The 12,848-nt window shown below is 40.4% G+C and overlaps 1 protein-coding gene across 11 annotated transcripts in view; it reads right to left on the bottom strand.

The window, feature by feature from the left end:
- st3gal3b (ST3 beta-galactoside alpha-2,3-sialyltransferase 3b) overlaps positions 1–12,848 on the bottom strand; it is a 51,213-nt gene that overhangs the window by 18,129 nt on the left and 20,236 nt on the right. For 8 of the 11 annotated variants that reach the window (XM_026150920.1, XM_026150921.1, XM_026150922.1 and 5 more), the window contains 7 exons: positions 11,732–11,818; positions 11,228–11,269; positions 9,958–10,000; positions 8,618–8,710; positions 5,285–5,379; positions 272–335; positions 80–175 (listed from right to left, as the gene is read on the bottom strand). In XM_026150920.1, coding sequence (XP_026006705.1) covers positions 80–175; positions 272–335; positions 5,285–5,379; positions 8,618–8,710; positions 9,958–10,000; positions 11,228–11,269; positions 11,732–11,818 — 520 coding nt within the window. The remainder of the gene's footprint in view (positions 1–79; positions 176–271; positions 336–5,284; positions 5,380–8,617; positions 8,711–9,957; positions 10,001–11,227; positions 11,270–11,731; positions 11,819–12,848) is intronic. The other 3 variants (XM_026150924.1, XM_026150925.1, XM_026150926.1) reach the window with 3 other exon arrangements.

Below are 12,848 nucleotides of genomic sequence, written 5' to 3'. Positions count from 1 at the left end.
CCCCAAAAAAAACTTCACACTATTTAACTTATACAGAACACTGCTGTTATACAGAATCCCTTTTATTTTGGTATCTTACCTGACCACCACATCGTATTCGTCTATTCGGGACCCCAGAGACTTGTTGGATAAGATCCCACCATTACCCACGACGATGCATCGTTTACAGCTGAGACTGGAAGGCAGGACAGCCAGACATTAGTCATATTAAGAAGAAACAAAGAAGCAAAAAGAGACTTCATGTTGACGCTGACGAGTAGGGTGCAGGTACCTGTCAAGCTCCTCTCCCAGCCCGTAATTTTTTGTTATAGTCAAAATGCTGTCTATTATTCTCTCTGCAGAGAAAGAAGAAAACAAAACAGGATTTTAAAGACAGGACAGAACCTCCATACTACAATAAATCCCCATTAAAAATTCATCCACAAGTACATTAAATGCAAAATGTGGGTGAAATTCATTGCCAAGCTTATAATTTTTACCTCGGCAGTGAATGATGCTCCAAGTATCAAACATTAAAATACTCCATCTACTAATCTGGCACTAGAAATGGAGCTCTGTCATCAGAGTCAGTCACTTTAAGCGCTCAGAACGTCCCTTTAGCTCCAAAGACGAGTTGATGTTCTCAAATAATGAAAATGACATATTTGAAAAGCTCAAACTGGGGGAAATCACACTTTTAAAGGCCAAACAGACTGCCAAAGATTTCAACATACCACCCGAGATATAACAATCTAGGTGGTCTTCAAACAGGAAGAGAGAACACCACCCTCCGTTTATTCACTCATAGATAAGGAGTGACCAGTGAACCTCAGGAATAGTGGTGATGGGGATTACAGGAGGGGAAGCTGTTGTATTCTGGAGAGGAGTGAATCTGAGAGAAACACCCATACGGAGTTAAGGATGGTATGCGTGTGTATGTAAAAACTCTGCCATAAAAGCACTCAGAGTGGAATGCTGTTTTCAAACAATCACATTCTCCTGGTTAAGTGGCCGGTGTTGTACTCGTCTCCTTGCATGGCTAGCACCCCTCTGATCACAGGTTGAGAAACGGCGATGTTTAGCCATAGCGTGCATTCCTGCCATGTTCTACGGACTATTGTGCTGGAGTCATAGCTCCAGCATTAGATCTTGCATGCATTTCTTCCTCCTGACCATTTTTAGACCTCTTATATTTATAACTCATCTTCTTCAACATCCCAAATGTGCAGATTCCATTAGAGTTGCACCTATTTTTGTTCCATCTTACATTTGCAGGAATTTGTAACTACGTGGATTTAACAGCTGTGATTTAAAATAAATAAATAAATAAATAAATAAAATCCTCAATTTGCATCTCCATCGTTTAAATTTTTTTTTAAAAGACACACAAAAAGTCTGGCATTATTTTATAGCATTCTATTTCATTTATTATATTCATAATGCAGCACACCGTCTGCCTTTACTCTCACTCTTGTTGTTTCTCTTGGCCTCTTTTTGCAGACTGAGCGTTTAGACTGGGGCCTCAAACCAGGTTGTAAGACATATTATAGTCCATCCACCCTGTCTAACAATCCTAATGATTAACCTAGTGAAGAGAGGCGAGCAGAGCCACAGCTTATTGTTTGGATGTGGTGTCAATGTCTGGCGTCAAGTATCACCCTGAGCAGCATAAACACAAGGCCGAGGACCACACCTGGATCCGAGCGGGTGAAAAATGAAAAATCACAATGGGTAGTGTGCTCTTTCAGAGGACAACATGGAAGCTAATTGCTCTAAGTACCTGCGGTAAACCCTTTCAGCAAAGCATGTCTTGTGGTAGTGCCAAAAGACAAATTGCTGCAAGTGCAGACATTAGTCCAATGTGGAACTCTTGAAATGTTAAAAATCTTTACTGGCAACACCGGCGAATAGCAGAAGCATCACATAACACATAAACACAGACACTTTGCTGGAAAGAGTGGAGACTAAACACTACAACAAATCCTGTGATGAAAGAAAGATGATTGCAAAAAACAAAAAGGCCAAAAATTTATCTGCAGTACAAAGATAAAGTATCACTATCCTTGATAAATTAGTTAACAACTGTGAAAAAAAAGAAGAAAAAAAAACTGCTAATGACTGCAAATGTGAGATGTGTTCAAGTCTTTGGCAGCAGCTCACAGTCTGGCTGCCTTAATTGTGCTTCCTCCTAACTAAGTGTAAAGTTGCATAACGGTCGGTGTGATTTCATTTGGTGGACATGCTGAGAATGAAAACAGCATCAATAGTGCAGGGACATCACTCCTTTACTTGTAAAACTGTGGAGCTGCCTGATGAGGACACAGTTTTTAAATAGTCTGCTGTAGCTTTCTAACCCTGGATCAGTATTTGCAAAGATAGATTAGCTTCTCTGATCAAAAAGTTCATCCCTACACACATACACAAAAAAAAAAAAGTTAATGCCCCAAACTAAATATAACAGCTGGAAACAAGCATGGATACGTACAGAAGCAACTAACAACAAATCACATCCTTTCCTCCCAACAGGTTCTCCAAAAATAGCACTGCAAAGAATTTATAAACTTATGGTTCAACACCCTCACACCACAAAATTCCTCCAGTCTGTTAACAGTTTAAAAAGAAGTCCACTTTAGACTGCAGGAATAAGATATTTAAAACGATTTTCATTTAAAATTTAAATTAATCCTGAATTTTGAGCGATCACTGGCAGCGTAGCTTTATTCCCCCCGGAAACCAAATCAGGGCAGCTTAACGTTTACTTTTCCTTCTTCAGGCTATAGCTGATGTGTCCCAAAGATACTTCTTGGCAGAATAAAAAGTAAAAATAAAACTCCCACCCACCAGCGCTACTCCGTGGTCTCAATTTGGAATCCTTTGTGGAGTTCTATTCAAGATCCACACGTATCATCTCTCCACATGAATACCACTAAAAGGGAAACCCCACTGCCATCACAGTCCGTGGAGAAAACAGAAACCAGGTGTAACACTCACACAGGGAGCGCTCTATTGATAGCCGTGGCTGTGTGTGTACATGAGTACACGTTTAATTGACGGTGGAGAACTTGCCAGAGCACAAAGGTAACATTCCCTTTACCTTCTGCTTGTAAGTATTGGAAAATGTGACAGAGCATGCCAGTGAAGACAGATTAATGTTATCTCTTAGGTTCCCATGGTACTGTGTACTTGTTCGATATCTGAAGTGCTGGAGTGTGTTAAGGTCAGTTAACAAGTGCAAACACTGTGTGCGGACATGCTAACGTTGGAGTGTTAGAAGACATCAAATTTTCCGGTCCCAAGATAGAGTTCATCCAGCAAATAAATGTAAATCACTTGAAAGGTTACGACAAACACAGAAGTCTGCGGAGGTTGGACTGACTGCCTGAGAATACTTAAAAAAGTTAATTAATTAAAAAAATCTATCCTATACTTATGAATGTTATACCGTGAGAGCATTACCAGTATTACCATGTTGTGCTTCGCTGGCTGTGAAGGCAGTAAAGCAAGTATTCTTTAATTTCAGGGTATAGGTACTAGACTTTCCCAGCTGTCAGGGGGCAAAAAGTGGGGTACATCCTGGACAGGTTGCCAGTCCATTTCAGGGCAAAAACCTAGGGATAGCAACCATTCAGTCACATTTACACCTACAGACAATTTAGAATCACCAGGTAAATAACCAAGTCTGTGGACTGTTAGCTAGAGTGCTGGGAGAGAACCCATGTAGGTAGAGTCAAATTTTGGATTTGATTGGCAATTCCATAACTACAGCTTGGTGAGTGCAGTTTTGACACACTCTCCACCTCCGGCAATGGCTCAGAAGGTAGAGTTGGCCATCTGTCAGTCGGAAGGTTGTTGGTTTCCTTCACTCCAGTCTGCATGTCAAAGTATCCTTGGGCATTATGTTAAAGTTGTCCTGATGCATCCATCAGAGAGACAGGTCGGCATAGAAAGAAAAAAAAAAAACTGCCTGTGATTGGGTGAAAGAGGCTTGTAGTAAAAGACTTTCGAGTGCTTCGAATAGAAAAGCACTTTATACGTGCCAGTCTATTTATAGGGGCTTGGTCTCAAATTAACTGTCCATCTACATCTGCAAGCTAGAAGACTTGCTTCCAAAAAGACTTTAATCACTCAAAGTGATTAAAGTGACCAGTTACATATTTTTTCACCTTCAAGAGAAAGAAGACTGTTGTTGGAGATTAGCTTTAACTAAACAAAGGTTGATATGAGACCAATTAGCATCAGAGCTAAAAGCATGACCTGGGAGCCCCAAATAATTTCTGTCAGTTTCTTGTGTCTATTGTAAATGAACTTCTGCAACCCTTTTGGGAATTTGTAAACACTCTGTGCTTGCATTATTATTTGGAGACTATAATTATTAATAATTATCCATTTTTCAAAAAATAATATGCAACAAACAAACATGCAAAGGAAAAATACATTATTTCCATATTATATATATATTATGTCCAAAATACAAACTTTGCAACAAATGGCAAAAAGAAATTCTTTAAGTCACAGAGGAAATAATGAGCCTTATTTTTCTTAGATCTCAGATTTTCTCAACAACTCATACAAAACAAACCAAGTGGAAATTCAGTCTGAACTGTTAAAATAACTTCTTAGGAGACATTTTGAAATTGTTGGTTGGTATGTACTGACTGTAGCCAAGTACAAACAGTATGAGGAGCCAAGTGATAAAACCCCGATAAATAAAGAATGCCATTGCTTCTACTGAACAAAATAAAATATTGGCAAGCTAGAATATGATGTTGATTAATACTGAAAACACGCAAAGCTTGTTGGCTCATATCTGAGATACCAGGCACTACAGGCACAAAACTGCACTACATCAGGCATCAATCTCCCACACAGCCTCTAAACGTAACAGTGGCAAACGAACACATGCTCAGTCTTACTTTAAATGAGCACTCCACCAATCTTTATGGCTTAAGCTTGGTGTCTAATTTAAAGAGGGGGGGGAAACATGTGAAAATAGCTGTCCTGTGTGGCTTTGCCCCCCCCCCCCCCACACACACACACACACAAAACAAAGAAATAGAAAATTACACCAAAACTTGTAGAGCTAGAAATGAAGATATTTAGAAGACAATGGTCTAATGAAGGACTGACATGCATCAGGGAAAACATGAGAGAAGCATGAACCACAAAAAAAAAAAAAAAGTCGGGATCTCGAAGCTTCTTTCTGTTTTTATGGGCAACTCCTTCTAAAACCCCAGAACATATAATTACTATAATCCACAATAAACATACAAACTAGTGGAGGGTGAACTGTGATGAATGGCTTTACCTTGCGTTTTAAAGCCGAATGGAGGTAAGTAGTTGTTGACTTTTGATAGCCGTTTGAAGTTTCGATCAAGAAACATTGGCGCCAATTTCGTAAACCTGTAAGAGAGATGAAACAAAAGTGGAGATGGTTCTCATTAGCCGAGATACAGAAGATAAAAACACCAATGCTGTAATATCCAGTATTCTTAGTATAACAGCTCCTGTTACAAACTTTCAACAATTACTTATTGTGTGCTGAATCTATCCCGGCAGGTTCTCGTAAAGTTTATGTTACCAAGGAGGTGATAACTGAATTTTTATGTCCCATCATCATTAAACCTAGCATCCCCACACCCTGTAAAAGCTTCCTAAAATGAGCAAAGCCTCCACACACCTTAGCACAACAGCTCAAATCTAAGCAGGTGATAGAAATTAAGAGGTTGCAGTGCATAACCCGTCAACATAACCTCTCCTCCAGGGCCTAAATCACATCTGACACATGAGGTTGTCTGAAACAACACTCATGTCACAATGTTTTTTTCCTCTAACGATCTGAAGCAAGACTGAATTAGAGTGGAGGATGTTGTTCTCAATGAAGAGACACGATAAAACTTCAGGGGTTGATAAAAAAGTTTTTTACCCACGACAGAATACACAGTTGAAATGGCTAGAACAAAATGTCAGTCCCATTAGAAAACAAATTAGGCCTGATAGTCAAAAACACCACAGTGGCCAATGTTTTTAATGGCCCACGACCCGCTACTTCCGCCATCGCCTCTTCCTTATCCTGTGTGGCTATAGAAGTGTGCGTGTGTGTCTCTCTTTGATTAACTGCAGCTCCGATATCAAAAAGGAGTCATTTCCTCTTAGTAACGCCTGTGACCCTAGCGCTGGGTTATGTGCCACTTCTGCAAGTGTAGCTTCGGGATGGATGTGTGTTTTTATAACCCTCTGTCAAGCTCGAGGGATGCGAGGCAAGAGGGAAAAAGGAGCAAGGAGCCGTTCGTGTCGTTTCTCCTCTGATGTTTACATGGATGGAGCTCTATGGATGTGCTGTTCTTTAACAAGCTGCCTAACATTTTGTGTCTAACTTAAAAGCATCGTGACACCCCTACAGAAAAGACAAAGTTAAGGAGATTTATCAAACTGGTGTACATCTTTAGTTAATTTCTAAAGAAATACAGAGATTACATTACAGAGTGCTTATTGCACCCCTTCCCTAGAACTAGACCACCAGCAATATAAGTGTTGCATTTTGCTGATGCACCTGTCCAATAAACACACAGAGCTGCAAATTATTCCTCCTGCAGCCGACAAACAGCATTCAAACTATGGAAGCACGAAAAGACTCACAAGCTCGATTACACCTCTGTTTCTCAGCAGGACCCTTGAATGCTTGTTCCCATAACATAACACTGCCACTGGTTGACAAGAAATATGTGAGACACAATGACCAAACATGGCTGACATTATTGGGAGACCTTCCGGTTAAGCTTCAGCCTCTTCCAAGCACGGTAATCATTCTTTGAAATCCTCATTATTCTCCAGCGAGCGACTAGAGGTAGTTATGTATGGCTCTCTCTCCACCTTGACTCACCTCGCCTGACAGGGGCATGCACACTCAGAGACTTGTGTCCAGGCAAAACAAATGGAGATTCATTAAACCTGGGCCTTCTGAGGCCACATGGGGCTATAAATAACACGGGACCATTACAAGTCAGTGAGCCCTGACCAACAGTCAGTCACTGACATCCTGACCAAGCAGAGAGACAGGGGGCTGCTTGTTGTTAAATAAGTAGTGAGGGCTCCCAAAAACAGCCAACAGGCAGGGATGCATTGTGCTCATTTCCTTTGCTGGGTCCATCTCTCACAGGCAATATTTTCATAACCGTGCCACTTCGAGTTCACTGCCAACACTTGATTTAGGGCTCTAATACAAACAGTTTTGGGGGAAAGGAGAGGGTGAGGGGAGGGGCGTAAAATAAATTGGAGACTGCAGGGCAAGGAGCTTCAGAAGAAGACAAACATGGAGGAAGCAGATGATGATTAGATGGAGAGCCATAGGACCTCACTGCTAGAGGTTAAGTAGGTTTTCTTTAACTGTCGAACTGTCGTCCACACCAATTCACACAAACTGTTAACGAGAATATTTTAATGGTAAATGTACAAAGCAGGCAGAAATAAAGAACGCTAACAGATAAGATGTTAAACAGCCGACTTCCCTTCCACACAGGAGACAAATCACGACCAAACACACACACAGCACAACTGTGTACATTTGGCTGTACACTTACACTTATTTATACAAATGAGCATACAGACAAACTTATACTAAGTGCAGCATTAATTGTGCTTATTGACCTGTGAGAGACTGGGTTGAAGGTGGTAGTAATCAGTGGGCTCCCAGGGGTTTTCTGTGTTGAACAGAACTTTGATCCGACACGTGCGGCTGATGAGAGGAAGTCATTACCAGGGAGGACATTGCTAAATCATAGCCTCTCATATAGGTAGAGGGCAGTGGCACAAAGTGCTTTGTCCATCTTATTTAAAAAAAAAAAAAAAAAGTTGCACTTTATAGTCCACAGGGCAGCTGATAGTGTTATTTAGAGCATTTGGAGCCACTGTAGGTCATATACCTTTAATAGACTCAATTAAATACTACTACTTTTAATTTAAAATTTAAAACTTGGTGCTTCAGGCGATACATAAAGGAGGTTCAATATATTCCTTTGCCCAATAGCTAGGTCAAGTAGTTACTTTAGTGTCACAGCCTATTATTTAGCAACATGAAAACTACCCTTGCGCAAGAACGCTAAAAGGACAATGTCCAATAGACTAAGCTGAAACGGACGACAAAGTGGAGACAGTGAAAAATCAAAAGAACCAATGACATCAGGAGGACTGTTGGGGATTGTATAGACTGTGTAGGCTGGGTATTAGAGACCCCTTGATGAGTCAAGGCAGGAAGCTGGTTGGTGGCGTTCGCAGAACGCCTCTAAGGCTCTTTAACACGATAGGGAAGTGATGTGAGACCTTCTACTCAGGCGACAAAAGTTCTTTTGTGTAATGGGGGATCACAAGGACACAGTTGAGGTTTTGTGGTGGGGAGAAGATGATAGAAACATGATTGAAACTGGGGGAGACTGTATAGGAATGTAGGGGCTTCTCTGTTACTGACTCAAAACCCTTAAGGCCTAGTTGGTTTGAGGAGTGACATCATGCAAGTTTGCATGCTTGAGTAAAAGCTTTTCTCTTGCTGACATCCAGTTAACATTATCTATGCGTAAAGATCTTGATTTTGCATTAAAAGTTAGTTCTTCACATGCAAAAAAAAAGTCCAAAAGAAATGTCTCACTTAGGATAGATGGTGGCCATCTTAGCTGCTGCATATCCTGGCTTGCACACTCCTTCGCTGAGGTTGCCATACTTGTATTCTAACTCCTGCGATCTGTACATTAAAAAGAAGAAAGCGAGAGCTTAATTAGACACATCGTGATAACTGATTGCCAATTAAAATGACAAATTCAAAGCTTCAAAAACTTTGTTTGACAAACAATCTGCAGGAGAGATGGGGCTGTGGAATTAGCTGGGAACTCGGCAACAAGTCAGCATATCACCTGTGTGTGTGGCAAGACGAAGCAGAGAAGCCTTGTTTAAATAATCATGCTGGCAGTGGTAAAGCTTGAACCTCCCGATTACTACCAGGATCATTAATAATGTGATGTATGCCATGATTCTACTTCAAATAAACAACGGGAAAAGAGAGGGGGGCCCGTGTCTTTGCACTATGTGAGGTCCAAAAATCAAAGTTGGCTGGAGAAACTGTTTGACTGGGGCCTTCTTGCACATAATCTGAAGCTCATCTATGCTAACAGACTTTATTTCAATCCTCTTCAATCACTTGCAGTAGAGTGGAATTAAAATCTCTGGGGTATTTCCATCAGTTTGCCTACCCCGCATTAAGATATGACCCGAGTCACAAAACTAATTCTGAGCTACAAGATGAATTGCAATAAAATAAAGAAAGCGGCTGCATTACATGAAGTGATCCCGTGTGAATTCCACTTTAAAGCATGTGCTGACATTATGGTTGCAGTGGATGTGGACTGTGATGGCAGCATCTCATTCATTCCTGTGCGGTAACGTAGGGCCAGAGAAAAGGACCTTGCCATGGTGGTTTAGAGCCAATGTGTCAAACCAATTCAGGGAATTATACACACATCAACAAACACAGTGACACAATGACAGCTGCATAATGATCTATTGTAACATGTTCTTACTCTGACAAACCACAGCCAGTCTAAACACAAAACACTAACTGACCTACATCTCAAGTCACACTTGTTTCAAAAGTTATTACTCAGACCACCTATCGTATCTGTGCTCGTGTCACCATCTGTGTTTCCTACACTGTGTGTTTATTTAAAAAGAGGAGGGGGGAGGGGGAAAGAAATAAGGCTAGATTAATTAGCCAAACGTTTACATTTTCATGTTTCGTGTTTTCCCATTGATCAAGCCTGACTGCAGTATTCTGTGATAACAGATGTAAAACACGGCTGAATTAATGGAGTCAAAGTCTAAAAGGGAATTCGGTTTTGGGAATCCATCATGTGTAATGTGGCAAACGATGATGGAGAATAGCTAAATGTGTTATAATAGATGACATAAGTGTTTACTAGAAAGAGATGTACTCACAATTTTGTGTCCAGCTGTAGCAGAAAGCCCTGCTTATCATACACTGGGGACAGAGATGGAAAAAGAAATGGAAATTATCCATCACCACAAGAGCCCACAAACCACTTTGATTTAAGAAAAAACACAAAAAAACAAAAAACAAAAAAAACAAAACAAAACAGAACAACAACAAAGGTATGGCATCTTAATGCAGTCATCCAGCTATTCAACTAACAGCTCAGCAGCTGTAGTTGTAAACAACCTGTGTGGCTTTCACGGGGGAAACAATATGGCAGATGTAAACATAAGCATTAGGATCAAGGACTTGTGACAAACAAGCAAGGTTAGGGAGAAGCCAGCCAAAACAATCTGTTGAGTTTAAAATAAAAGTTAGAAAAACAAGTCAGAGATCACCTATGGACAACCAAAGGGACAGCCAGTAGGTGCCTAGTGAAGCGTTGAGGTAGAAAAGAGAGAGAGAGCACAGAAAACCAGGAGGAACATATTTAAGGTGAAATGGGAGCTTTGTTTCCATTGCAGGCCGACTCTTTGCAATAAAGCTGATTGGGTCTGCAAAATACTTGCTATGATCATTTCTGGCCAAAAACATAAATAAATAAAAATCTGTAACTACATTAGCATGGAGGAAATTAGGAATAGTGCAGCATTACACCTGCAGTTGTGGATCTTGTCAAAGAGAAGCTGGAGAATAAAAGAAAATAAAGATAAAGAAAAAGGGTAATGGGAATGTCTGACAGTTTGAAAGGGAAGGATCCAAGCACTGCCCAGGAGGAAGGGAACTTAGCCTTAGCAGCCAAGATGGGTGACACATCTGTAGAATAGCAGCCAGAGGGCAGAGTCAAAGCAACTTAGTGGTTTATCTTAACCTGCAGTAAGTAAATCTTACGTCTTCTAACCCTTTACACCAAAATTCCTTTACACCACCAAAATTCATGCAGACCGTTTCACTGCTGTTTGTTACCAAACTGAGACAACAGAGGGCAGTGTTGTATTGTCCTTCATAAGAGAATGATGGCTGAGCACATGTTCATTTCCCCTGCAGTTGTTATGAGTGTTTCATCAATTTAGCAAAGATACTTCTAAAATCAAAGTACTTTTTTTGTCAGGAATAGATCAGACTGGAAAAAGCAAACAAAGCTCTCTGACTTCTTTGAAAATGCCACGTGTTTCCCAACCTAACAGGGCTGTTGGTTCCCAGGGTTTTCTTTAAAATGGTGTCTGGGACAACAATGATGGGTAAAAGTTTGGGCTGGGGGGGCTGCAGCTGTACCTGAGCCTACTATTTGTCCCACGTTGTTGTCCATTTCCAACTCTGAAACAGAAAAGGGTCAGTTAGCACCTTTTGAAGTCATTCTGTCATGGCAGCATTGGACTTGAAAATAAAGCCAAGTAGAATTGTCAGAAGTTACGGAGTAAGAAAGAGGAGGGGTTAGTGGCTTTAATCCCAGTGGGCTGAATTATGACTGTGAATTCCAATCTTTATTCAAAAGACAGAAAGCCCAGTGAAGTAGAAAATTAAAAGCAAGACTCCATTGTGGTTATATGACCGTTTGGACACTGGAACATTGAGAGTATGATGAATGAATAAGCACAAACGGTTTAAAACCGTTTTGAGACATAAAAAAGGGTTATGGAAAGCGATGTGAAGTTAGCAGATATTTATATTCAAACCCCTCAACAACTCAACCATTAAGAACAAAAAAAAAGAGAAATAGAAAAAAAATGCTTCATAACTGTAACCCAGTATATGTGGGCAGAGTCCCAGTGCCTCTACCTGTAATTCTTTTCACTTCAGCACCTTTAGTCTGGGCTCTACTGTGGGCTCTAGTCTGGGCTAGAGTCGGCTCTTCTGCATCTTTGTCTGTAAACAAAAGGGGTTAAACTGAAATAAGATCATGAGGATAAAGCTGTGAAGGCAACTATTAACCAAACAACCAATATACAAGGTCCTAAATATTTATTAATAAATGCTTTTACTTCAGCAGAAAAGACAACAGTGGCCACAAACAAGAACAGATGCGCACAAACAAGAGGCAGCGACAGAAATGAAAGGAAACGGAAATATAACCCGGTCCTTCAGTAGTGGCTTACACGGAATATAGATAAGAATATAAATAGGTTTTAAGGAAGTTTACTTTAAAGACGGGGCTTGCAATATTGATAAGCCTGCAGTGAAGATCACTTTGACTTTAATATACTTTCACATTTCTTCCTCTTACAGAAAAGTGATTTCAATCTGTTTGGCAGATCAGATAAAGTCTGAGGACCTTTAACAAGGTTTTCAACCAAACAGAAGTAAACTGCTGCGCAGAAATGTTTTCTTTTACGAAACAGGCTGTATGCAAAACCGAGCTGCTGCCTTTCACGACTGTTCAGACTCGCCAATTAGTGAATTTCAGGCTCTGTTCCGGCTGAAACTGTATAGGTGTATCACTATAGCGCTGAGACAAGAGAAGTTGATCTCTGAGGCTGAAAATCAAGCTGGGGATATTTAGAGCATGCTCTTTGAGCTGCTGTTGAGCTCAATGTTAATGAAGCACTGAGAGTGACAGAGAGAATCCCATTTTAAAATAAATATACTGGACTGCCTTTTGCCATCTGAACTGCCACGTTCACCTCTCTTCTCCATTCTGATGCTCAGTTTGAATTCTTCTTGACCACATCTACTACATGTGTAGTGATTAATTTTATATTGAACAGGTGAGTGCATGGGTTTACAGATTTGTGAGCAAAGTTTAAAGAAATTCTTATGAATGCCTCGGACAAACAGGGTTAAATTCAAGACAACATTTTCAATTCATCTAATGGAGTTTAGGCTTTAAGTAATCTGGATTAAAAGCTGTGGCATGTTGGCTACCGCAATTACAGAGAAACTGTTAGCAGCTCAGTTG

The sequence above is a fragment of the Astatotilapia calliptera genome, chromosome 18 (assembly GCF_900246225.1).
Source record: "Astatotilapia calliptera chromosome 18, fAstCal1.2, whole genome shotgun sequence".
Lineage (NCBI taxonomy): Eukaryota > Metazoa > Chordata > Actinopteri > Cichliformes > Cichlidae > Astatotilapia > Astatotilapia calliptera.
Note: the sequence above shows the minus strand (reverse complement) of the source record. Positions and strands in the feature narration are given on the sequence as shown.